The sequence below is a fragment of the Oncorhynchus mykiss genome, chromosome 9, assembly GCF_057628025.1.
Source record: "Oncorhynchus mykiss isolate SJ-2025 chromosome 9, ASM5762802v1, whole genome shotgun sequence".
Lineage (NCBI taxonomy): Eukaryota > Metazoa > Chordata > Actinopteri > Salmoniformes > Salmonidae > Oncorhynchus > Oncorhynchus mykiss.
The window spans coordinates 15,248,696-15,276,364 of NC_143030.1; the positions used below are offsets into that span (position 1 = coordinate 15,248,696).

The 27,669-nt window shown below is 42.0% G+C and overlaps 1 protein-coding gene and 1 long non-coding RNA gene across 3 annotated transcripts; one reads left to right on the plus strand and one right to left on the minus strand.

Annotated features, from left to right (window-relative positions):
- Window positions 1-592: 592 nt before the first annotated feature.
- Window positions 593-23,687, minus strand: senp3b (SUMO specific peptidase 3b). The gene is made up of 11 exons (XM_021614682.3): window positions 23,079-23,687; window positions 21,452-22,237; window positions 20,892-21,032; window positions 19,103-19,214; window positions 16,523-16,670; window positions 9,709-9,756; window positions 4,318-4,395; window positions 2,521-2,658; window positions 2,199-2,282; window positions 2,052-2,102; window positions 593-1,457 (listed from the first exon to the last, which is right to left on the minus strand). Exons 2-11 carry the CDS (start codon window positions 22,197-22,199, stop codon window positions 1,347-1,349), a joined length of 1,659 nt encoding a protein of 552 aa, XP_021470357.1. The 5' UTR covers window positions 22,200-22,237; window positions 23,079-23,687; the 3' UTR covers window positions 593-1,346.
- Window positions 23,457-27,278, plus strand: LOC110531479 (uncharacterized). Of its 2 annotated transcripts, XR_016483099.1 has the most exons (5): window positions 23,471-23,515; window positions 24,036-24,206; window positions 24,570-24,687; window positions 25,564-25,611; window positions 27,135-27,278. It is a non-coding gene; the product is annotated as an uncharacterized LOC110531479 (long non-coding RNA). The 2 variants fall into 2 exon arrangements; XR_016483098.1 differs by lacking the exons at window positions 25,564-25,611; window positions 27,135-27,278 and having other exon boundaries at window positions 23,457-23,515; window positions 24,570-25,091.
- Window positions 27,279-27,669: the final 391 nt, after the last annotated feature.

Sequence of the window (27,669 nt, forward strand, 5' to 3'; positions counted from 1 at the left end):
ACTTAAGTAAATCTCAGTATTTGTTTTTAAATGTACTTAAGTAGTATTTTACTGGGTGACTTTCACTTGAGTCATTAAGGTATCGTTACTTTTACTCCATTGCATCTTCATGAAAAACCATCCTATTCCTCAATTTAAATGTATTCGCTTAATAGATGACAGAAATATTCAACTTCCATTCATCTCTTCCGTGTTTGTTTATTCTTATCAACTTTGTCTATCATTGTCGGTTGCCACTATTGCCTTGTGTTATCCTTGATGATTTTCTTAAATTCTAAGTGGAGGCGTCACCGGCTGGAGCACCTTTATGTATGCATTTAAAAATAATTGTCTAAAATTCAATAAATGCTTTTTAAAAGATAAGTCAATTATGTTCCATCTGACTTCTGCTCAAAACACACACAAAAAACTTAACACATGATACCTATCAACAACGTGCTTTCAGTTACTAAAAGAAAGAGGGAAATATGATGTAATACCACGTGCTTCCCTGGTCAAAAGTGATGCACTATTAAAAAAGGGGCATAGGCTGCCATTTGGGATCCAAAGTTGTTTGTAGCCGGCATGGTCCAACCCACATGACGTCAACATGAACTAGTCAGATAGTTTTTATTTGAATCAAAATAAGAAACAGAAATCATCACTGCCCTCAAAACACCATGAACAATAAGCATTAGCAACATGTTTATTTTTTTTTTTACTGACGAGAGGGCGGAACAAAAAACAAGAACTTAAGTAAAGAAGCTAGAATAACCACTTGTTTCCACTCCAATCTTGTCTGTTTGGGGGGCTCCTGCGTCGATAAGGTGATAAATCTGTTGAGAGAAAGAGAGAGTCTCCCAAGTCCAAATAAAATGGTTTTTAAAATTTTTAAAATACAGTTTCACTGTCAGAGAATAGCAGACATGGTTTACGTCCCAAAAGGAACCCTATTACCTATACCTTGTACTGCATCTGATCAAGGCCCAATAAGGCTAGGGTCAAAAGTAGTACACTACATAGGGAACATTGAGCCATTTAGGACGCACTCTTAGACTTGGCCTCTGTCAACCACAAGGAAACAACCATGGACATGAAAATTAAAAACTATGGGGGGGGGGGTGTCAAGGGAGAAAAACAGAAAGAGGGCAGAAAACACGTGGGGAGAAAATATAAAATGCCCTCCTGACTTAAAGTAAGTAGTAAAGTCTCTGGATGTCGTTGTGAAGAGAAAAATGTTCCTTTGAAATGTAACACTCTTTTCCTTTCTTTCAGTCACTAGCTTAACCATAGCTTGTTAGAACCATCCCTCACTTCCTCGTTAGAATCTGCCGCTTCTTCACTAAGAATCCTCAGAGGGCGTGGCGTCACAGCGAGAGCTTGCAGTGACACAGTTCTTTGTACATGAGTCTTCTCAGTTTGGGCATATCCTGCTGGCCGAAGCTGAACGGCTGCCCCAGGGCCAGAGTCTTGCAGTACTGGAAGGAACACAGAGAGAGAGGTTAGACATAGTGCAGTGTTTCCCAAACTCTATCCCAGGCCCTGCCTGGGTGCAGGTTTTGGCCCTAGCACTACACAGCTGATTCAAATAATCAAAGCTTGTAGAGTTGAAAAAAAAAAAAAAGTACACCCAGGGGTGTCCTGAGGACAGAGTTGGGGAAACCCTGCCCTAGTGTCGTGAACAAAGGGCCCCAAAGCAGTGTCCAGGCCTTCTGGCACCAAATGGTTCCAGCTAGCCATCAGAGGGCAAAGGTTAAGCGGTTATCATATCAAACCTATTAAATCCTAGTGTTTTGGATCTTTGTTATTTCTATATTCTTATTTTTAAAAATGTAGTTCTGTCTTGTTTATTAGTGTTCTGTATTATGTCATGTTTCATGTGGACCCCAAGAAGAGTGGCTGCTGCATTTGCAAAAGCTAATGGCGATCCTAATACAATCCTGATTTAAAAGGAGTGTCTAGGTCTTGGGGCTGGATTTGGAATTCAGCACAAGAGTGTGACGTACATGGACAGCTATGAACCATGGCTCACGATCCAAGTATGAACATCTAGGATTATAATTAGGACCCACCTGAAGAACGAACGCTCCGCAGTCACTGTCATTGTTCTGGCGGCCAACATTCTGAAACACACATCGAAATGTTTTGGTAAAACAACATATTCCCCGACACAGTCAAACAATCATCTGGTTGTTAATTCCTGAGAAATCTTGACATACCATTTTGAAATAGCCTTTCCACCCTGTGAGGAAATCTCTCTGGTCTTTCTTGACAGCCTCCGCCTGCAGGTACTTTGCAATATGCTGAGGTGGTGGAAAAGAGCAGATCATTTATAGAGACCAGTTCTTGAAGTGGGCTGATGCTGTCCGCAACTTCACATTTAACTGCTTTAATACTGGCTCCTAAATATAAAATACCTAATGCCCAAAATGAGTACTGTCAACTATTTCAGTCCCACTTCAAAACACAGACTAAATCAATATAGGTGATTTTTGGGACTTGTTCTAATCTGACAGTCACGAGTGGCAGTCAGGCACTCACCTTTGGGCAGCGTCGGTTAAGTGTGCGTTGGGAATCGAAGTAGGTGATGGCCCTACGGGGGATGTCCACACTGACCAGGGACCAGTGGACCTCCAGGTGGATGGGGATCAACAGCAGGTCCTTCTGGAATATATCCACCTGAGTGAGAGCATTATGATGAATAACAACACGTAATATGTGCTATTTTCATCCGAGAGGGGAAAGAGAGAAAGGGTTGAAGTGAAAGTGTTGTCTGTCCTGGTTTGCTCTTGGGGAAGGGGGGTTAAGACTTGGGTTTCTGTTCGGGCACTTTAACAAAATACATTTGTAAAGACGACTACACACTAGTACAATCAACATGCGGTAGGAGACAACGCTACAGCAGATGGCAAAAGTTGAAATATTTTAACTCTGGCGACAAGTCCCGTCTACCGTGGCGGCTGACGGCATTTACCGTCATGCTCTAATAGAAAACAATGAAATCCGTTTTGCTGTCTAGCTTGTACCATCTAAAGGCACCATTAGAGTTAGCTAAGATGACATCAAAAGCTGAACGCAATGGCTTCGCCTGGGTAAACTTGCCAGGTAAGTACACTGAAAAAAAAAATATAACACGAGATACTAAAATCTTTGAAATGTATACAAGTTACAGTTCATAAGGAAATCAGTCTATTGACATCAATTCATTCGGCACTAATCTATGGATTTCACATGACTGGGAATACAGATATGCATCAGTTGGTCACAGATACTTAGAAAGGTAAGTTAGGGGTGTGGATCAGAAAACCAGTGACCACCATTTCCCTCATGCAGCATAACATCTCCTTCGCTTAGAGTTGATCAGGCTGTTGATTGTGGTCTGTGGAATGTTGTCCACTCTTCAATGACTGAAGTTGCTGGATATTGGCAGGAACTGGAACACTCAGTCGTACAAGTCAATCCAGGGCATCCCACACATGCTTAATGGGTGCCATGCCTGGTGAGTATGCAGGCCATGGAAGAACTGGGACATTTTCAGCTTCCAGGACTTGTGTACAGATCCTTGCGACATGGGGTCGTGCATTATCATGCTGAAACATGAGGATGGCTGTGGATGAATGGCACAACAATGGGCCTCAGGGTCTCCTCACGGTATATCTATGCATTCAAATTGCCTTCGATAAAATGTAAACTGTGTTCTCCGTAGCTTATGCCCGCCCATACCATAACCCCACTATGGGGCACTCTGTTCACTACGTTGACATCTGCAAACTGCTCACCCACACATAATCTTCAGTTGTGAGGCCGGTTGGACGTACTGCCAAATTCACCAAAAAGACATTGGAGGCGGCTTATGGTAGAGAACTTAACATTAACAGCTCTGGTGGACATTCCAACAGTCAGCATGCCAATTGCACGCTCCCTCAAAACTTGGAGACATCTGTCGCATTGTATTGTGACAGAAGTGCACATTTTAGGAGTGGCCTTTTAATGTCCCCAGCACAAGGTGCACCTGTGTAATGATCATGCGGTTTAATCAGCTTCTTAATGTGCCACACCTGTCAGGTGGATGATTATCTTGGCAAAGGAGAAACACTAACAGGGATGTAAACACATTTGTGCACAAAATAAGAGAAATAAGCTGTGTGTTTTGAACATATGGGATCTTTTATTTCAGCTCATGAAACATGGGACCAACACTTTAAAATGTTGCATTTATCATTTTTGTTCAGTGAGGTATGCTACAATTTCAATGGAAAATGGATTGACAAAGGATCATGAAAAGCCAGCGTAAGGGGGAAAAGAAAACATTTATGGGATGAATATAGGGTTTCTTACGTTCTTTGTCCATCGTTTGACTCCATCGTAGCCTTTCGTCCTCAACTTGTCGTAAAAGAAACTGTTGAAGAAGTGAACCTGAGAGAGGGAGCAAGACGGATGGTACAGGTATTCTCATTCACTGAATATAGTGCCTTCAGAAAGTATTAATACCCCTTGACTTAAATCAACATTTTGTATTTATTTTCTCACCCATCTAACACAATACTCCATAATGACAAAGTGAAAGTGTTTTTGAAAATTTCACAAATGTATTGAGAATGAAATACGGAGCTCATTTACATACAGTACATGTCAAAAGTTTGAACACACCTACTCATTCAAGGATTTCTTTATTTTTACTATTTTCTACATTGTAGAATAGTGAAGCCCTCAAAACTAGGAAATAACACATGGAATCATGTAGTAACCAAAGTGTTAAATCAAAATATATTTTATAACTGAGATTCGTCAAAGTAGCCACCCTTTGCCTTGACAGCTTTGCACACTCTTGGCATTCTCTCAACCAGCTTCACCTGGAATGCTTTAACAGTCTTGAAGGAGTTCCCACATATGCTGAGCACTTGGTGGCTGCCTTTCCTTTGCGGTCCAACTCATCCCAAATCATCTCAATTGGAACCAAAAGTCTCAAATTTGGACTCAAACCAAAAGGACAGATTTTCACCGGTCTAATGTCAACTGCTTGTGTTTCTAGGCCAAAGCAAGTCTCTTCTTATTGGTGTCCTTTAGTAGTGGTTTCTTTGCAGCAATTCAACCATGAAGGACTGATTCACGCAGTCTCCTCTGAACAGTTGATGTTGAGATGTGTGTTACTTGAAATCCGTGAAGCATTTATTTGGGCTGCAATCCGAGGTGCAGTTAATTCTAATGAACTCGTCCTCTGCAGCACAGGTAACTAACTCGGTCTTCCTTTCCTGTGGCGGGCCTCAAGAGAGCCAGTTTCACTAGATGGTTTTTGCGACTGCACTTGAAGAAACTTTCAAAGCTCTTAAATGTCTGGATTGACCGACCATCATGTCTTAAAGTAATGGACTGTCATTTCTCTTTGCTTATTTGAGCTGGTCTTGCCATAATATGGACTTGGTCTTTTACCAAATATGTCTCTTCTGTATACCACCCCTACTTTGTCACAACACAACTGATGAGCTCAAATGCATTAAGAAGGAAATAAATTCCACAAGGCACACCTGTTAATTGAAATACATTCCAGGTGACTACCTCATGAAGCTGGTTGAGAGAGTGCAAGCGTGAAAAACTGTCATCAAGTCAAAGGGTGGCTACTTTGAAGAACCTGAATTTTTAAATATATGTTCAACACTTTTTTGGTTGTGATGTCTTTACTACTATTCTACAATGTAGAAAATGGTAAAAATAAAGAACAATCTTGGAACGAGTAGGTGTGACCAAACTTTTGACTGGTACAGTAAATACTCACACCCCTTTGCTATGACACTACAAATTGAGCTCAGGGGCATCCAATTCCCTTTGATCATCCTCACAATGTCACTACAACTTGAGAGTCTACCTGTGGCCAATTCAAATTGTTATTTAGAAAAAAATACACATCTATGTAAGGTCCCACAGTTGACAGTGCATGTCAGAGCAGAAACTATACCATGAAGTCCAACAAACTGTTCATAGATCTTTGGGATACAATTGGGGAAGGGTATAAAACAATTTCTAGAGTGTTGTAAGTTTCCAAGAGCAGTGGTCTCCATCACTGGGAAAGTAAAAAAAAATATATGGATCTAGCCAGACTAAAGATGGCCATCCGACCAAACGTGCAAGAATGACCTTGGTGACCAAGAACTAAATTACCACTGATTTTAGATCTACAGAGTTCCTTGGCTCAGATGGTAGAACCTTCCAGTAGGAAAACCATCTCTACAGCACTTCACCAATCTGGCATTTATGAGAGAATGGCAAGACTGAAGCCACTCCTAAGAAAAAGCCACATGACAGCAAGCCTGGAGTTTGCATAAAGGCACATGAAAGACAAGAGTCTGGTCTGAAGAGACAAAAAAGTGGAACTCATTGGCCTGAACGCAGAGCAAAACCAGTCACAACTCATCACCCATCTAATACCATCCCTCCCATGAAGCATGGTGGTGACCAATGTTCCCTCTAAGCTGCCACACAGAAGAAATATCAGACTTAGTATGCAAGACATTTTGTTATAGGCAGAATGCATCGAAGTAGGATTCCATTGCATTGACTCAGCACAACTAAGCACCTACTTTACACAGACCGCTGCGGAATAACCGTTCAGAGCTGCGGTATCCCTATATGGAAATAGACCATTGCCATATATAGATCTGTGCCATTTATTTGAACTGGACTGTGTTTACAGCATGAGCGGTGGCGAGTAGACGCGCTTGTTTTGAGATCAAAGCGAAAGCTGCATTTAGCCATGTGTGCACAGTTCATATCCTTGGCTAGTCAGTGAGTTATTAGCCCAGTCAGACCATTTGTAGTCAGCAACATTTCTAGATATCTTTGAAAAGCTAGTCAGGTGAAGAGCTTTTTTTTTTTTTTTTTTTTTTTTTTTTTTATCTTAAAGGGGCACTGTTGTATTTTGAGACAAGCTCGAATAAGCTAAGTAGCCAATAGGCAGAGGGTAGCATAATTTGCCTGATTCCCTGTAATAACAGTATGGGAATAATAATGGATTTTATTTTGTAAAGTGGTTTCTTGCATCAACCACCATTTTCAGTCACCTTGTCTGAAGGACAAGTGGATGAGCAGGTTAATGTCAAGCACTGCATGACTTTTTCAAATTGCTCATGGAATGTAGGTCTACATTGAACACTAGCCTACAGTAGCAGCCAATGTGTTTATGATAGACCAGCCATTTCCATGTTAAAATTTTATGGGATGCATTTTCTCCATTGTTTTTGATGGTAGGCCACTCTGGTAGGCCTACATTATGATCAAATAGCCATTGTAGCCTACTTGACTACTGTCTGAAACTGTAACTTAAAGCGGATAAAGCCTGTGTTCACAGTAAACACGCGCTGGAAGTTGCACAGAAGTTTGCGCTCAGCAGACCTGAAATTTGCTCAGTGCTAGAATAAAATTGAGGGAACATTGGTGGCAGCATCATGCAATGGGGTAGCTTTTGAGCGGCAAGGACTAGGAGACTGGTAAGGATAGAGGGAACAATGAATGGAGTCAAATACAGGCAAATCCTTGATGAGAACCTGCTTCAGAGTGCAAATGACAGATTGGGGTGTAGATTGACACTCCAACAGGACATTGACCCAAAGAAACGCTAGAATGGTTTCAGAACAAGAATGTGAAAGTCCTTGAATGGCCCAGACTTGAATCGTGCTGAAAATTTGTGGAGACTTGAAGATTGTTATTCACCGCTGCTCCCCATCTAACTTAAAGCTTGAGAAAATCTGCAAGGAAGAATGGGAGAAAAATCCCCAAATCCAGATGTGCAAAGCTGATAAGACATCCAACACGACTCAGTTGTAAACGCCGCCAAAGGTGCTTCTACTAAATTAATCCTAGAGGTCAACCGATTAATCGGAATGGCCGATTATTTAGGTATTTCTAGACACCGATTAGACCGATTTTTTAAAACACCTTTATTTATCCTTTATTTAACTAGGCAAGTCAGTTAAGAACACATTCTATTTTCAATGACGGCCTAACGGTAGGTTAACTGCCTTGTTCAGGGGCAGAATGACAGATTTTTACCTTGTCAGCTCGGGGATTCAATCTTGCAACTGTACAGTTAACTAGTCCAACGCTCTAGCCACCTGATTACATTGCACTCCACGAGGAGACTGCAGTAAGAAGCCAAGGTAAGTTGCTAGCTAGCATTAAACTTATCTTTTAAAAAACAAGCAATCAATCATAATCACTAGTTAACTACACATGGTTGATAATATTACTAGTTTTTTATCTAGCGTGTCCTGCGTTGCAAATAATCGATGCGGTGCGTATCGTTGCTCCAATGTGTACCTAACCATAAACATCAATGCCTTTCTTAAAATCAATACACTGAAGTATACATTTTTAAACCTGCATATTTAGCTAAAAGAAATCCAGGTTAGCAGGCAATATTAACCAGGTGAAATTGTGTCCCTTCACTTGCGTTCATTGCACGCAGAGTCAGTGTATATGCAACAGTTTGGGCCGTCTAATTTTCCAGAATTTTACATAATTATGACATAACATTGAAGGTTGTGCAATGTAACAGGAATATTTAGACTTAGGGATGCCACCCGTTAGATACAATACGGAACGTTTATTATTTCAGTGAAATACGGAACCGTCTTGTTTTCGAGATGATAGATTCGAACATATGAATGACCTAAGGCTCGTATTTCTGTGTGTTATTATGTTATAATTAAGTCTATGATTTGATAGAGCAGTCTGACTGAGCGGTGGTAGGCACCAGCAGGCTCGTACGCATTCATTTAAAAATCACTTTTGTGCGTCCAGCTGCTCTTCGCTGTGCTTCAAGCATTGAGCTGTTTATGACTTCAAGCCTATCAACTCCCGAGATTAGGCTGGTGTAACCGATGTGAAATGGCTAGCCAGTAAGCAGGGTGCGCTCTAATAGCGTTTAAAACATCACTCGCTCTGAGACTTGGAGTGGTTGTTCCCCTTGCTTGCATGGGTAACACTGCTTTAAGGGTGGCTGTTGTCTATGTGTTCCTGGTTCAAGCCCAGGTAGGGGCGAGGAGAGGGACGGAAGCTATACTGTTACACTGGCAATACTATAGTGCTTATAAGAACATCCAATAGTCAAAAGGTATACGAAATACAAATCGTATAGAGAGAAATAGTCCTATAATTCCTACAACCTAAAACTTCTTACCTGGGAATATTGAAGACTCCTGTTAAAAGGAACCACCAGCTTTCATATGTTCTCAGCAAAGAACTTAAACGTTAGCTTTCTTACATGGCACATATTGCACTTTTACTTTCTTCTCCAACACTTTGTTTTTGCATTATTTAAACCAAATTGAACATGTTTCATTATTTATTTGAGGCTAAATTGATTTTATTGATGTATTATATTAAGTTAAAATAGGTGTTCATTCAGTATTGTTGTAATTGTCATTATTACAAATACATTTGATAAAAAAATTAAAATAATTTAATCGTTTGATTAAACGGCGTTGAAAAATCATAAATCGGTCAACCTCTAGTTAATACTTATGCAAATGTGGTAATATATTGAAAATGCAGTATAGAACTATCAAAAAATATGTTTTCACTATCATTATGCAGTATTATGTGTAGATGGGTAAAAAAAAGAATTGGAACAAGTCAGGGGGTATGAATACTTACTTGAGGCACTGTATATGGTTTTTCTGTGGAGGGGAAAAACATCATGGATTTTGTGGAAGTGTGTTGTAAATGTTTTCCTACCTTCTCGGGCACCGAGTCCATCACAAGGTCACCATACATGTTCATGACCTGAAGAAACATTTTATCACCACAATGTACAATGCCTTGCTTTTAAACTGTTTAAAGGCCCAGTTCTGTCAAACATGATGTTCCTGTGCTCTATCTACACACACACTTACCAGTTTGGAATAATACTGTAAAATTGTGGAAATGTTACTACCCTTTTAGTTATAAAAGCGGTTTTGGGAAACAAAACACAAAAAAAAAAACATTTTCTGTGGGATGGAGTTGACACTTACCTGGTGGCATCACCAGGCAGTAAATTCATTAATAGATCAATGAGAGTTCCAAACCTCTCTGCTAACATCTAGTTTTCGGTTTTCCCCTCCCCACTCAGACCACTCCCAGACAGTCATAGCAAAACTCTTGCTTGAGAAATTGCTATTTGTTTCTTTTTGACTATTTTAACCAAAAAACAATCACAGTAACCATGTTTCCATCCACAGTTGTTATGCAAGTAAAGTTATACTGTATAAATAAAAATAAAAAAAATCACAGCTGTGATGGAAACAGGTAGTTTCGGTACAATTTTATAAACGCAGACATAATTTGTTAGTTCGACGTGGTGGGATCTTTTTGTGAAGTAAAATTAATTATGCGAGAAATTCCAGTGTAAATGCCTTTATGGGCAAATATAGATTATAATAACCTTCATATAGAAGTAAACTTGGAGTCACACAATGATATGGTGTGTGTGGTCCTCCCACTGTCCATGTTATCTGGGATCCTTGGGACGTCCCTATCCCATTGAAGTTGAAATAAAAAAAATGTAAAAGGGACACTTCCGGATTTGGGCATTGAGGCCCTTTATCTACTTCCCCAAAGTCAGATGAACTCTTGGATACATTTTTTATGTCTTGGTGTCCAGTATGAAGAAAGTGAGAGATAGTTTCATGAACCAATGATAACTAGCGTTAACCTAGACTACCAGTCATTGCGCTATCTGCTAGCACGCAGATACCATAGACCTCCAGTCATTGCGCTAACATTACTTAGCAATTGACCTAGTTAACATAAATACAAAAATGGTATCCACGAGTTCACCCGACTCTGGGGAAGTAGAAAAAGGGCCTCATTACCAAAATCCTGAACTATCCCTTTAAGGTAAGGGATAAGGTTAGGGTGGAGATGAAGGTTAGGGTTTAGAGTCAGGATGTCCCAAGGATTCCGAATAGCACTGACCTACCTCGCACTACGACTAGAAAAACCATGCATTTTGTTAAGATACAGATTAAATAAATGAAGAACTTCAGAGTGGTGAGCATGATGCTCTTAAAAAAAAAAAAAAAGGTTCAATGCTTGGCTGCCATTTGACCAAAAAATATTCTTGCTCTTATCCATAATAATCTCATGTAGACCAGGGCTTTCCCAAACTGGGTCCTGTGGCCCCACCTGGGTGCACATTTTGGATTTGACCTAGCACTACACAGCTGATTAAAATAATCAAAGCTTGATGTGTTGGTTATTTTGTGTAGTGTTTGGGCAAAAACAAAAATGTGCACCCAGGGGGATCCCAGGGACCGAGTTTGGGAAGACAAGTCTACCCACACAGCATTCTGAGTTGTTAGTAAGAGTGCATGTGCCATGACCAACATAGGCACATTTGCCATTTAACACTAAGGTAGATTTGAAAATACAATGGAAACACATCTTACTTTAGATTATTATTCGGCAATTTTTTTTGTTGTTGATAAAAAGTCAATCTGGTGGAAACGAACCACTTGTAAGAAAATTATACAGTGCCACCAACACATCCCGCTACCAAAACCTGCAGGCTCTCTTTCACTGCAGCCAATGTTACTAAAACATTTAAACGTTAAAACCCTCGCAAGGCTGCCGGGCCAGACGGCATCACTAGCCGAGTCCTCAGAGCATGTGCAGACCAGCTGGCTGGTGTGTTTACAGACATATTCAATCAATCCTTATCCCAGTCTGCTGTTCCCACATGCTTCAAGAGGGCCAGCATTGTTCCTGTTCCCAAGAAAGCTAAGGTAACTGAGCTAAATGACTGCCCCGTAGCACTCACTTCCGTCATCATGAAGTGCTTTGAGAAACTAGTCAAGGACCACATCACCTCCACTCTACCTGACACCCTAGACCCACTCCAATCTGCTTACCTCCCCAATAGGTCCACAGACGACGCAATTACAATCAGACTGCCCTAACCTTCTGGACAAGAGGAATACCTATGCAAGAATGCTGTTCATTGACTACAGCTCAGCATTTAACGCCATAGAACCCTCCAAACTCGTCATCAAGCTCGAGACCCTGTGACTCGACCCCGCCCTGCACAACTGGGTCCTGGACTTCCTGACGGGCCGCCCCCAGGTGGTGAGGGTAGGAAACAACATCTCCACCCCGCTGATCCTCAACACTGGGGTCCCACAAGGGTGCGTTCTCAGCCATCTCCTGTACTCCCTGTTCACCCACGACTGCACGGCCATGTACACCAACTGAATCATCAAGTTTGCAGACGACACTAGTGATAGGCTTGATTACCAACAACGACGAGACGGCCTACAGGGAGGAGGTGAGAGCCCTCGGTGTGTGGTGTCAGGAAAATATTCTCACACTCAATGTCAACAAAACAAAAGGAGATGATCGTGGACTTCAGGAAACAACAGAGGGAGCAGCCCCCTATCCACACCGACGGGACAGTAGTGGAGAAGGTGGAAAGTTTTAAGTTCCTCGGCGTACACATCACGGACACACTGAAATGGTCCACCCACACAGACAGCATGGTGAAGGCGGCGCAGCAGCGCTTCTTCAACATCATGAGGCTGAAGAAATTTGGCTCGTCCAAACACTCAAACTTTTACAGACGCACATCCTGTCGGGCTGTATCACCGCCTGGTACGGCAACTGTTCCACCCACAACTGTAAGTCTCTCCAGAGGGTAGTGAAGTCTGCACAACGCATAACCGGGATCAAACTACCTGCCCTCCAGGACACCTACACCACCCAATGTCACAGGAAGGCCAAAAAGATCATCAAGGACAACAACCACCCGAGCCACTGCCTGTTCACCCCGCTATCATCCAGAAGGCGAGGTCAGTACAGGTGCATCAAAGCTGGGACCGAGAGACAAAAGCTGTTTTTCAATCTCAAGGCCATCAGACTGTTAAACAGCCATCACTAACATTGAGTGGCTGCTGCCAACATACGGACTCATCTCTAGCCACTTTAATAATAAAAACTTGGATGTAATAAATGTATCACTAGCCACTTTAAACTATTCCATGTTATATAATATATTACACCTTTATTTAACCAGGTGGGCTAGTTGAGAACAAGTTCTCATTTGCAACTGCGACCTGGCCAAGATAAAGCAAAGCAGGTCTACACATACAACAGTTACACATGGAATAAACAAACATACAATCAATAATACAGTAGAAAAATCTGTGCAAATGAGGTAGGATAAGAGATGTAAGGCAATAAATAGGCCATAGAGGCTAAATAATTACAATTTAGCATTAACACTGGAGTGATAGATGTGCAGATGATGATGTGCAAGTAGAGATACTGGGGTGCAAAATAGCAAAAACATAGGGATGAGGTAGTTGGGTGGGCTATTTACAGATTGGCTGTGTACAGGGACAGTGATCAGTAAGCTGCTCTGACAGCTGATGCTTTAATTAAGCTAGTGAGGGAGATATAACTCTCCAGCTTCAGTGATTTTTGCAATTCATTCCAGTCATTGGCAGCAGAGAACTGGAAGGAAAGGCAGCCAAAGTAGGTGTTGGCTTTGGGGATGACCAGTGAAATATACCTGCTGGAGCACGTGCTATGGGTGGGTGTTGCTATGGTGACCAGTGAGCTGAGATAAGGCGGAGCTTTACCTAGCAAAGACTTATAGATGTAGCGAGGGCCAGCCAACGAGAGCATACAGGTCGCAGTTTTGGGTAGTATATGGGGCTTTGGTGACAAAACAGATGGCACTGTGATAGACTACATCCAAATTGCTGAGTAGAGTGTTGGAGGCTATTTTGTAAATGACATGGCCGAAGTCGGGGATCGGTAGGACAGTCAGTTTTAATAGGGTATGTTTGACAGCATGAGTGAAGGAGGCTTTGTTGCGAAATAGGAAGCCAATTCTAGATTACATTTTGTATTGGAGATGTTTAATGAAAGCCTGGAAGGAGAGTTTACAGTCTAACCAGACACCTAGGTATTTGTAGTTGCCCACATTTTAAGTCCGAACCGCCCAGAGTAGTGATGCTGGACGGGTAGGGAGGTACGGGCAGCGATCGGTTGAAGAGCATGCATTTAGTTTTACTTGCATTCAAGAGCAGTTGGAGGCCACGGAAGGAGAATTGTATGGCATTGAAGCTCATCTGGAGGTTAGTCAACACAGTGTCCAACGAAGGGTCAGAGGTATACAGAATGGTGTCGTCTGTGTAGAGGTGGATCAAAGAATCACCAGCAGAGAGAGCAACATCATTGATGTATACAGAGAAGAGAGTCGACCTGAGAATTGAACCCTGTGGCACCCCCATAGAGACTGCCAGAGTTCCGGACAACAGGCCCTCCGATTTGACATACTGAACTCTATCGGAGAACTAGTTGGTGAACCAAGCGAGGCAATCATTTGAGAAACAAAGGCTGTTGATTCTGCCAATAAGAACGTTGTGATTGACAGAGTCGAAAGCCTTAGCCAGGTCGATGAATACGGCTGCAAAGTAATGTCTCTTATTGATGGCGGTTAAATCGTTTAGGACCTTGAGCGTGGCTGAGATGCACCCATGACCAGCTCTGAAACCAGATTGCAAAGCGGAGAAGGTACGGTGAGATTCGAAATGGTCGGTAATCTGTTAACTTGGCTTTCAAAGACCTTAGAAAGACAGGGTAATGGGCCTCCCGGGTGGTGCAGTGGTTAAGGGCGCTGTACTGCAGCGCCAGCTGTGCCACCAGAGACACTGGGTTCGCGCCCAGGCTCTGTTGTAACCGGCCGCGACCGGGAGGTCCGTGGAGCGATGCACAATTGGCCAAGCGTCGTCCGGGTTAGGGAGGGCTTGGTCGGTAGGGATGTCCTTGTCTCATCGCGCACCAGCGACTCCTGTGGCGGGACGGGCGCAGTGCGCGCTAACCAAGGTTGCAAGGTGCACGGTGTAGCCTCCGACACATTGGTGCGGCTGGCTTCCGGGTTGGATGCGCGCTGTGTTAAGAAGCAGTGCGGCTGGTTGGGTATCGGAGGACGCATGACTTTCAACCTTCGTCTCTCCCGAGCCCGTAGGTTGTAGCGATGAGACAAGATAGTAGCTACTACAACAATTGGATACCACGAAATTGGGGAGAAAAAGGGGTAAAAATTCAAAAAAGAAAGAATAGAGCAGTTTGGGTCTAGAGCGTCTCCCCCTTTGAAGATGTGGATGACCGAAAACAGCAGAGGCATATTTGGAGGGCGAGTTAGTTAGGATGATATCTATGAGGGTGCCCGTGTTTACAGATTTGGGGTTGTACCTGGTAGGTTCATTGATAATGTGTGTGAGATTGAGGGCATCAAGCTTAGATTGTAGGATGGCCAGGGTGTTAAGCATGTCCCAGTTTAGGTCACCTAGCAGCACGAGCTCAGAAGATAGATGGGGGGCAATCAATTCACATATGGTGTCCAGGGCACAGCTGGGGGCAGAGGGTGGTCTATAGCAAGAGGCAACGGTGAGAGACTTGTTTCTGGAAAGGTGAATTTTTAGAAGTAGAAGCTCGAATTGACAGAACTCAATGCTATCACCGCCCCCTTTGGCAGTTATCTTGGCGGAAAATGTATGTGTGTAAATATATGTATATATTGTACTCTATACCATCGAACAGCATAGGCAAGAAGCAGTAGGCCTTCGCTCATCCATATATTTTTATGCACATATTCTTATTCATTCCTTTACACTTGTGTATAAGGTAGATGTTGTGAAATTGTTAGATTACTTGTTAGATATTACTGCATAGTCGGAACTAGAAGCACAAGCATTTCGCTACACTCGCATTAACATCTCCTAACCATTTGTATGTGACGAATACAATTTGATTCATAGACTGTGCTCTCTGCTACCGGAGCGCCAAGTCTTGGTCTACAAGGCTTCTAAACAGCTTCTACCCCAAAGAGATAAGACTCCTGAACAGCTAATCAAATGGCTACCCAGACTATTTGCATTACCTGCCCCCCAACCCCCGCATTTGCTGCAACACTATTAATCTATGCAGTCACTTTAACCTACATGCACATATTACCTCGACTAACCTTTGCCCCCGTACATTGACTTTGTACCGGTACCCTGTATATAGCCTTGCTTTTGTTATTTTACTGCTGCTCTTTAATTATTTGTTACTTTTATTTTTTTTTTACTTAACTTTTTTTTCTTAAAACTGCATTGTTGGTTAAGGGCTTGTAAGTAAGCATTTCACTGTAAGGTAAGCTGTTGTATTCGGTGCATTTGATAAATACAATTCGAGGTACTTAAATTGTTACCTAGAAATGATTTGATACTGAGATAAAAATGGTTGCATTGGAGCTTGAAAAATAACAGCTCTTTGCAAACAAGGCACAATCCTAACTTGACATGCAAACAAATACAAATTTTGCTTAAGTCATGCAAAGACGTCATTGCAAAATACGCAAAATGTATGCAAAAATTCAAGTGCAGATATGAAGTTAGAATCCAGTCTGTTGTATTTGGTCGGGGGTCCCACCTTAGGGCATAAAGTTGTTTTATGACTTGTTATAAGCATGCAACAGGCCTGATAATGCTTTATAGAGTGTTTAGTACAGGGTGCCACCCACCTGGTCATTGAGCCAGTTCTGTCCGTACAGCGTGCTGAGATCATCCATGGTGAGGACATGACGCTTGTAGTTGACGCGGAACCCTCGCACCATGGCCGTGCCGGACGACCTCTGGTAGGACTGGATTAGGTGTTGCACCACCGCTTTCCTGTTGGACATGGAAACAGACGAGGAATATAAAACGTTCAAAACCTTTTCTGTATTATACTGGCCGCCTTTTTGTATTTTTTGGAAATATGACATTAGTAAAGGATAACAACTTGAACCATTAAAAAAATAAAAAATAATTTTACACACATACATACAGTTGAAGTCAGAAGTTTACATACATCTTAGCCAAATACATTTAAACTCAGTTTTTCACAATTCCTGACATTTAATCCCAGTAAAAATTCCCCGTCTAAGGTCAGTTAGGATCAACACTTTATTTTAAGAATGTGTCATCTCAGAATAATAGTAGAGAGAATGATTTATTTCAGCTTTTATTTCTTTCATCACATTCCCAGTTGGTCAGATGTTTACATACATTCAAATAGTATTTGGTAGCATTGCCTTCAAATTGTTTAACTTGGGTCAAACATTTTGGGTAGCCTTCCACAAGCTTCCCACAATAGGTTGGATAAATTATGGACCATTCCTCCTGACAGAGCTGGTGTAACTGAGTCAGGTTTGTAGGCCTCCTTGCTTGCACAAGCTTTTTCAGTTCTGCCCACAAATTTCTATAGGATTGAGGTCAGGGCTTTGTGATGGCCACTCCAATACCTTGAAATTATATATCCACATAATTTTCCTCCCTCATGATGCCATCTATTTTGTGATGTGCACCAGTCCCTCCTGCAGCAAAGCACCCCCACAACATGATGCTGCCACCCCCGTGCATCACTTTTGGGATGGTGTTCTTCGGCTTGCAATCCTCCCCCTTTTTCCTCCAAACATAACAATGGTCATTATGGCCAAACAGTTATATTTTTGTTTATTCAGACCAGAGGACATTTCTCCAAAAACTACCATCTTTGTGCCCATTTGCAGTTTTAAACTATAGTCTGGCTTTTTCATGGCGGTTTTCGAGCAGTGGCTTCTTCCTTGCTGAGCGGCCTTTCAGGTTATGTCACTATAGGACTCGTTTTACTGTGAATATAGATACTTTTGTATCTGTTTCCTCCAGCATCTTCACAAGGTCCTTTGCTGTTGTTCTGCACTTTTTTGATTTGCACTTTTCGCACCAAAGTACATTCATCTCTAGGAGACAGAACGTGTCTCCTTCCTGAGCGGTATGACGGCTGCGTGGTCCCATTGTGTTTATACTTGCGTACTATTGTTTGTACAGATGAACGTGGTACCTTCAGGCATTTAGAAATGGTTCCCAAGGATGAACCAGACTTGTGGAGGACTACAACTTTTTTTCTGAGGCCTTGGCTGATTTCTTTTGATTTTCGCATGATGTCAAGCAAAGAAGCAGTGAGTTTGAAAGTAGGCCTTGAAATACATCCACAAGTCCACCTCCAATTGACTCTAATGGTGTCAATTAGCCTGTCTGAAGCTTCCAAAGCCTTGACATCATTTTAAAAAAGATGTTCCAAGCTGTTTAAAGGCACAGTTAACTTAGTGTTCTGACCCACTGGAATTGTGATAGATTATTTCACATAAAATTCAGTGTAAGGTTAAACAATTATTGGGAAAATGACTTGTGTCATGCACAAAGTAGATGTCGTAACCGACTTGCCAAAACTATAGTTTGTTTACAATAAATTTGTGGAGTGGTTGAAAAACGAGTTAATGACTCCAACCTAAGCGTATGTAAACTTCTGACTTCTACTGTGTGTCTGTGTGTATATATTAAAAGTTTACACTTGGTAACAGCTGGGTCATATTCAATAGTGCACACTGTAGCAAGACATTTTTCTACAACTATTCCCTCAGTTTAATTCCGGTTTCTTCTGTTTGGTGCATAAACCCTGGTGATGATGAATGGACAGAACTGGCTCAATGACCAAGTGGGCGGGACCCTGTACTAAACACTCGACAAAGCATTATAATACCTGTTGCATTACAGATGGCTTAAGTCACCATCTTCAGTTCATAAGATGAATGCCTTGTCATAACAAAAAGACTAACTTGCATCAACATACTGAGAACTTGGGTGATGCTGGTAACATGTTGGTGGTTTCCTTTCCCTTTGGTTCAAATAGCTTAACAGATAAGAAGAGGTAAATTCAAATCATAGAATTAGATTCTATGTGTGCTGCGTAGAAGGAATGCGTGACTACTCTCTGTAAGGACAGATTTATTTACATTCCACCAGGCCTCGGCCAACAGAACAAAGCTTTTTAAGGCCAACATTTAAAAGGCTCCTTACCGATCCCAAGTCGACATCAGTTAGTATAAATATTAGGCTACATTGTGTTTCTTTTTTGGGTTGGTGTCACTCTCTGTGTATGTGTTCCTGCACAGTACAGGAAATTATGTTTCATTGGGGTTTGTACATGTTTACCGTGTGTGAACCATGCGCAGGTGTGCGTGTATTGCTTTGCATATCTGTGTGTGTTTGCATGTGTATGTATGTGTGTGGGTCAGACGGACCTGTGAGGCTGTGAGAAGTTGTCATTGAAGATGTCCTGTAGTTTCTCCACCACGTCGTCAGCGTGGATGGGGATCAGACTGCCATACTTCTGGAGAGACTCGTCCAGGATCCCTGAGATAATGGGAAAACAGAATGTTGGGAGAGTAATAGTGAATCACACAGACAGTAGAGGATTCTACTATGGGGGGAAAATCACAGACAGAGGATTCTACTATGGGGGGAAAATCACACAGACAGAGGATTCTACGATGGGGGGGAATCACACAGACAGAGGATTCTACTATGGGGGGAAATGACAGACAGTAGAGGAAAATAAATAAATCACACAGTAGAGGACTCTACTATGTGTGTGTGTGGGGGGCCTTCAGCAGCCAAGCTCAGTCCTATAATCATATCCTGTTGGTAGCAGGTGTGCAAAGAAACTATACCAATAGGAAAGAAGAACCTTAATGTCTCTTACTTTAACTGAGCATCAATTGACACCAGATGTAGATTTCACCGGAGTTGATGCAACACTTCCTTGAAATGAACTGACCACCTGCACTGACTCTCCCTACCTAAATACACTCGCCCCCCCCCCCCCAATTCCCCCTTCCCCAAAGCAAGTGTAAATATTGGACTATAAATTGAGCCTAACTGTATTATCCTTCAGCTAACATGTTTATTCTATACTACTGAACCGTTTACTTTATGTTCATATTCTTATATTTAATTATTTATGACTGTTGATGCATTGTGGAGAAGGTACCTTCAAGTAAACTTGTCATTGGACAGTGTATACTGTACATACGACTAATAAAGCTTGGACCTTCCTTTTACATTTTCATCATAGGTTTGGTATGTAAAACCATGGCTGCGGTCCAAACACTTAAAGAGACACCCTCGTCCACTTACCCTCGCCTTGTGCCCTTGCGGGAATCCCTGTCGCCATCTTGGAGAGCGGTCCAAATGATTAGCCAAGCAAGGGAAGTTTGACGTAAGCCCCCCAGCCCTTGTTTTTAGTCGGCTTTGTGAGTGTGCAATTATGTTCACTCCGGGGCCTGAAACTCCCCATAATTTAATTTGCGACGATTGTACATCCGCTAAGAAAAGTCAGCAAAAACTTAAACAACATCAATGGATCAGTCAACATAAAAGTTTAAGTAAAAACAAATACAAATAAGTTTGAAATTGTGCTACTAATGCACACGACGGTACAAACGTGTCTTGTAAAAAGTATATGTTTTTGTTTGGTTATCGTTTGGAAATTTAAAAAAAATAAAAAATAGCCTGCCTAGCTGGAACTTATGAAGGACAACGTTAGTTAGCTAATTAATTTGCTAGCTATCATACAGTAGGCATACATGAATAATTATACAATTAATATAAGTAGACATGCACTCATTATAAAGGACCCACAAGCTACCGGTGGCTGAAAACACAATCATCGCGGGATGAACGAATTGCGAATTTCCGGCCAAGGGTGGTCCATTTAAAAATCCTTTCTTCCTTCCTTCCTTCCTTCCTTGCCCTGCAAGTGTATAATTGTCAGACGTCATCAAGTGTCCACTTAATTTGAGGGCTGAGTGGATAGGGTGTGTCTTTTAAGTGTTTGGACAGCAGCCCATGTCATCCAACAAGCTTAAATTTCTCCAACTCTAACAAAATATGACATGAATTGATGTACAGTGTATTTGCCAGAAATGTCTGCATAACATGTTTGTAAGAGTGTGTTAGTAATTTCATAACATAATCAATTTAACTAGAAAAGGTAATTTTCCGGAAGAACAATTATATGTTTTAGTTTACCATGCACGCAGCTCATGTGTTCTTCAGTGAGGGCGACCTCCACAGGTTTCTCTCGGACGATAGAGTAGGAAGCCTCCGGTTCCCCCAGAACTCCCATCTGGATGGACTGGTAATCTCCTGAGTAACCATTCAACCGGTCGTCTGCAGGGATGACAACTTTAGTCAATTCAAATGTTATTCATCACATGCTTGGTAAACAACAGGTGTAGATGAACAGTGAAATGCTTAGTTACGGGCCCTTCCCAACAACACAGAGAGAATTTCTAACATTATGATGATTGTCATCTTACATCCTGGTTAGTATGAGTTTAGGAATAGTTAAAACATTACGGCAGTTATCGTGGAGATTACACCGTTTAAGATTGGTCAAAATCAAGGCACTCATTGTCAGACGCTATAAGCAATACACTTGTTTTCCTCTACTAAGTTAATGGTACCCGTTAATGTGTATAAAATAGATGGAATGTTTTATGTATTGCTACATCCAAGTGTGTTGTTTATCGAAGAAACTGTCAACCCTTCTGTTTATCAAAAACAACTTCCCCATCTAGGGAGCTCACCTCGTTCAGACCCACTGAGCCTCTCGTCGTCTGACAGCGGGCTGAGGCCCGGGTCTGCTCCCCTCCTGTGCCGGTTGGCGTACTGACTGTACTGGGGCCACTTCCTCGCCCTCCTGTGCCCCAGGGTGCCGACCCACAGGGCCCGCTGACGCCAGGTCTTCCAATGCTGAGTAAGGCGGGACCGAAGGCCGGAATGGGAGCGGAGCTTCCGCCAGCGCCTTAGCCTGCGCTGCCGGAGCACATTGAGCCTGGACTGGATAGGGTTGCTGGGAAAGTCCCTGGCTTTATTTTCGGCCTGGTTGTTGTCATTGTCGTCATCATCATCCTCCAGTGGTGCTTGCAGCTGGTGATGATGATTCTGCTCTTGTAGGGATGTGGTGGGAACCATGTGTGGGACCTCCCATTCAACCTCAGCCTCCTCTCCATCTTCCTCCTCTTCTTCCTGCTCCTCCTCATCCCAGCCTTCACCTTCAAAATCCACTTCTTCCTCATCTTCTTCCTCATCCCCATCCTCCTCCATCTCCTCCCGCTCCAACTCCTCCATGTACTCAGCATCCCAGGCCTCCCTTTCTTTCTGGTCCAGTTTCAGGTGCATGGGGCTAGGCATCTGGTGGGTGGAGGTGGGGTCCATCCCCAGATGACCCCCAGAGATCCCTACACCACCACCTCCACTGTCTTCCTGGCCCACAGCTAGGCCCAGCTCTCCCTGCCAGCGGTTCTGTGCTAGGCTGCTACCACTGTCCCTCATGGTCCACGGGCAACCCACGACCTGCGCCAGCTCGTCGCCTGTGGAACGAGTGAGGGGAGAGACAATGGAAGAATGGCACATGACTGGTTAGTGTTTGTTTTTTTGCAGTAGGTAAAGGTATTCTGGTACTAATAAGCAAATATATATAAAATGAAGTGTCTCGCATATGTGCACGCTTAATCTGCAACCATATTTTTTTTTTTCTGCAATTATTTGGCCAAATGTGTGTGTTAGCTAGATAAGCTGTCCATGTCACATAGGTAGTTCTCAACAGCTCAATATAAGTTAAATTTGCATCGACTAATTTACATCATTGGCCGTGAAAAAGCAATACGTGACGTTACTGTAACTAATCATTATTGCTATGAACAGGAAACAGAATGTGTAATTATTGCGCTAGCTAGGCAGTGGAGGTTTACACTCCTATTGAAGACGCAAAAGAATAAATACTTTACAAATTTGCATTACAGGACTGCTCATTAGGTAGTAAAACATCAGCTGGCAAGGTGGCTACAGCTGGCGTATGCAGCTAGTTTGTTAGCCATTAGCTGCTAAGCTAACTAGCTAACGTTAGCTAGCTAATGAAAAGATGGATACATGTTTAGGTTGTTTCGACATGACCTACTTAAGCTAATTTTACGTTAACCATCAAAATACGTATATGTTACACCTTACTGGGTTACATACACAATGTAGAATCCAATGCATTCGTGATATAGCAAGTTAGCTACATAACAAATTAGGTGTAAAACGGTGCTGTTAGCAAGACTAGCTAGTTATGTCGCTGCTAACGCAAGCTAACTAGCCAACATAAAAATAAAAAAAATACACCCGGTCGGCCTAACGTACGCGTTAGAGATAACGCTAACCCGTACTCACCGTTAAACTGCAGTTTTGTGCAAATATATGACTTATATACAGTTAAGCGTTTGCGCAGTGTTTTAAATTATATTTGGGATCAAAACGGACACCAATGTTCTAGTAAACCTCATTCAATGAAGCAGACAGGTGTAGTTAAAGCAATCGTCAGTCACCCCCGTTACTTTGATCCCTTTCCGGACTTCCGGTTTCAAGAAAATAACATCACTTTTAGAACAGATGATTTGCTGTTATACGGCACTATGCATAATAAGGGACATAACTTAAATTACATTTGGGACGTTTTAAAATGGGTTAAAAAGCAGTAGCAGTTTAGCAAGACGATTTTATAATAACAACCCTGCCGATTGACAACACAAAATCGGTCGCGCTGCACATGCGTCATTTTTGACCTAGCGCCTTGACGTGACATCCGAGCCTAGCAGGGCAGTGTACAGGTAAGAAAATCCGTTTTTTTTTGTCTTCTCGACCATTTTGCTTTTTATCAATTTGGGAAGGAATTTGTGGTTCTGAATTTATATAATCTGTAAATGCGCGACATAACATAAAATAATTATACGTAGTGTAATTATATTCAGCTGTGAGCGCTTTGGAAGTGTGCTGTATAATGAAAGTGTTTGTTTATTTGCCTGTCAGTTTCAACAAAATGACACGTTTATCTAGTCTAGGTTTGTGATAATCCATGTTAAGATGGTAACAGTTATTTGTTGATAGAGCAAATTGATAGATGTTATGCATGGTTTTCTCAGATATTGAAATGTGACCCTTGCTCTATAGATTATTTTCTGAAAAATACGTTTGAACTACACACCCTGGCTGCCACTTCTCTGCACATTCTCAAGAATGTTATCTAAAATCTTTTTGAGTAGGCTACATCAAGAGATTGGATGACTCAGGGATTGCTTGCATCAATACAACTCTCCACTCATCCCCTGTTATTTCCAATCTTTCTTCTAGGGAAGCATAAAGTGCCTTAGACAGAATGAGTGTCACCAACTACACAGAGGAAAGTATGAGCAAGATGGACAAAAGCAGTTCCTCTGGATGTACACAGGAGGAAAACGTCCTTCAGCTGGAAAGACATGGTCATGTTCCTTGAGGGAGAGGACTGCTAGCATTGAAAGTACGGTATGCAATAAGAATTGAGCAGTAAAGGAAGGCTAACCGATATCAGAGCCTTTTTATGTGTAAATAGGTTATGTAAAGAAACACTGACAATGGTGACTGACTGTTAGACTTATTCTTAGAGGAGTATCTACCATGGTGGATAAATGAATATATCCCATAAAGGCTGTTTACCATTAAAAAAGGTAGGTCACAGTTCCGGTCTACTTAAGGAGTGGCTCTCCCATACGCACCAATGCAATAGCAGCTGAGTCTGATCTAGTTAGTTCATTGACTGTGTATGAACCAGAAAAAATATCTTGCTTGCTCTTCCGTCTCAGGTATCTACCACAAATCACGTGACAATATTTTTGCCCACAATTCCAGAACAACACGTGCTCCGGTCGTTAAAGAACGAGCGTATCTTTGCTTGGCAGCCCGGCGAAGACCTGTCCACGGAGTAGATGTGTGAGGTCACGTTCAGACGCTGCAATCAGCTGTTCCGGTACGACTTCTTTGACACACGATGACATCATGGGGAAGTCGTGGAGTACAGTGGTGCTGAATGACTGTCTGGGCATGTATGACTGGCCCCTCCCTGGGTGCCAAGTATTTGAATCCTTAACAAATGGGTGAGTTTAGATGGATCGATGGCCTAAGAGGAGAGAAAGAGAGAGAGATGGGGATAGAGAAATTGTCAGGGCATGTACAGCTGGTCACTGGGGGAAAAGTTCCTGGACCAACAAATGGGTGAGTTTGGATAGATGGGAGGAGAATGGATGGATGGATTTTGTTTTCTTTATGTGATTTGCAGAGACCAGTCAAAACAGTAGTGTTTACAGTAGTGTCTCATAGACTGGCTGGACATGCTTACTTACAAGCCCCTAACCAACAATGCAGTTTAAAAAATCAGAATAAGAAGGAAAAAGGAACAAGTAATAAAGAGCAGCAGTAAAATAACAATAGCAAGTCTATATACATGTGGTACCGCTTGCAAGTCTATATACATGTGGTGGCACTGGTTAGTCCAGGTAATTGAGGTGATCTGTACATATAGGTAGAGTTATTAAAGTGACTATGCATAAATAATAACAGAGAGTAGCAAGCGGTGTAAAATAGGTTGGGGGGGGGGGGGGGGGGGGGGGGGCAATACAAATAGTCTGGGAAACCATTTTATTAGATGTTCAGGAATCGAATGGCTTGGGGGTAGAAGCTGTTTAGACCTAGACTTGGTACCGCTTGCTGTGCGGTAGCAGAGAGAACAGTCTATGATAACATCATTTTGAAGAAGCATCATATGGAGTAATGCATGTCTTTATCTTCTCAGGAGACATGATATAAGAGATTATTACAGTGTAAGCATGGCTTTGTTCTGTTTCAGATGTTTGGTGGGACAGTGGCCAACTCCGGATCCCAGAGACATAGCCGAGTATGTGCAGGATACGGAGGACATGACAGTAGACAAACAATCAGCATACACATTCATTCATATCTACCTTCTCCCTTTGAAATGTATTGGAAGCCATGCAAACACGTCTAAACAGTGATTTCATAGTGGCAGGTTATTGCTGTTCAGTGTGTTATGCATGTATGCACTTTGCCCTGGATGCGGCTAACTATGCTAGAATGCTGTACCTAAAAGACAACTTGTAGTTGTTAACACACTTTTACATTTAAGCAGACACACTTATCCAGAGTGACTTACAGTAGGGAGTGCATACATTTTTCATCATTTTTCCAAACTGGTCCCCGAACCCACAACCCTGGCGTTGCAAGCACCATGCTCTACCAACTAGGCATTGACCCAAATGTTCTCCATAAAAACAAAGAGAGAAAAAACCTAAAAGGTTGTCAGTAGAGAAACAGATTGCACATCGCCCATAGATAAACAGGTATGGAGACAATACGACTACAGGCTATATATTTCTCTACTTCAATAAACATATATCCAGGGACACAAAACTGTTGAAATACAATGACACGCCAGTTCAATACAATACAACTTCTCGTGTCCGAAGTCCTGTAAGCTGCACCTGTTGTTGTCTCCCTCCAATACCAGAGCTATGAGGACCACAGCCAAGTACGATCCTAGGACACAGGTGGATGGGACACAAACACTGGTTATTTTGTATTTGTAATCAAAATAAATACACAGACTTATATAAAAACGTAAATATAATGGAAACCAAACCTTGCACCATTTTTTGTTTTCTTCAGCAACTCAGCCATGATTCATAGAGTTAAACGACTTGAGTGTCAATGAGGATTCACTAGGAGCTATCCTGTCATGGTCTGCACTCTGATTAAAAAAGGATTGTGGATGTGATTGGTTGTGTGACCAGCAGGGCTATTGTGATCAGATTGCAGATGCACTTAAAAAACTAGACGATTGCTTCTCCGATTACTTTTGAATTTCGGAAGAGATGTTTCTGGGGGAAAAAAGGGTGCATTGTGACACCTTTGTTTTCTTGGTGGCATTCGGTTTGGCTTTGAAAACGGTGCCAGTTTGGGTCTGTTCCACCTGAGCTTTCGAACTGCGGGTAAGGGACCACTGTGAGGACACACCAGGTTTGTTTGATGGATCCTTTTTGTCTTCTCTCGGGCCTCTTGGGGGGAGGTGAAAGTGTACATTTGTGTGGTACTGATCCTGTGACTATTGGTACTGTTTTGGAGGGAGGGCATAGCCCCCCCCCCCCCCCCCCTTTCCTTTGCAACTACCATTCTCTTACCAACTATATTATTTACGTATTTATTTTTATTTGTGTATTGTATGTCTCGTTTTGCTCTATATGGAAAGAACACGTTTAATTATTTGTAATGAACATCTACATCTTTGAAAATTACAATGGAAACACTGAAAAGAATGTGGGGCACTCTCTTTCAGTGTTAGCTTGTGATGTTATATATCAAATCTATCCAACCTATATTGATTGTGACTTATGTCTTTGACAGGTCAGAGACCCCAAGACTGCTGGTGATGCCAGGAGTGATGGTAGGAGGTACGGGGGAAAAACTGGATGAGAACGGACTGGACAATGAACAGGTTTAATACCATTTGTTTTTATAGAAAATAAAATGATGCCTTTCATCACACCATCCTATTCTTTGGCATTCAGTCTAAATGAGAAACATTCGTGTTATTATATTACTAAACACTCATTCATTGTGAACAACGTCTTTTTGCGCCCCTACTGGATGGAAATTATAAATGTAATGGCTGTGCTCAATGCAATGGCACTTATAAATGTAGATCCTTCAAACACCCACAAACAGGGAAATCGATCCCAATCAAAGGTGTTATTACGTGCTTCACTAAGGCAGTTATTTATCTTATAACTTATTCTTGTGGTAAAAAATGATGTAGGTAAAACAAAGCGTGAATTAAAAGTACGTATCTCAGAGCATCGTAGCACCATTAGGTGTAAAAACGTTACTTACCCAGTTGCGGCCCACTTCCTAGAGGCAGGCCACTCGATTTCGTCTCTGC

What these genes read in the sequence shown, in the direction of transcription:
- senp3b (XM_021614682.3), bottom strand. Translation starts at nt 22,199, where the DNA reads ATGAGGGACAGTGGTAGCAGCCTAGCACAGAACCGCTGGCAGGGAGAG. An exon ending in AGAACTGGCTCAATGACCAG is followed by an intron (nt 9,757 to 16,522) that starts GTGGGTGGCACC and finishes ATGTTTCTTCAG; the next exon opens with GTCATGAACATGTATGGTGA. An exon ending in TCAAACGATGGACAAAGAAC is followed by an intron (nt 2,659 to 4,317) that starts GTAAGAAACCCT and finishes GCTCTCACTCAG; the next exon opens with GTGGATATATTCCAGAAGGA.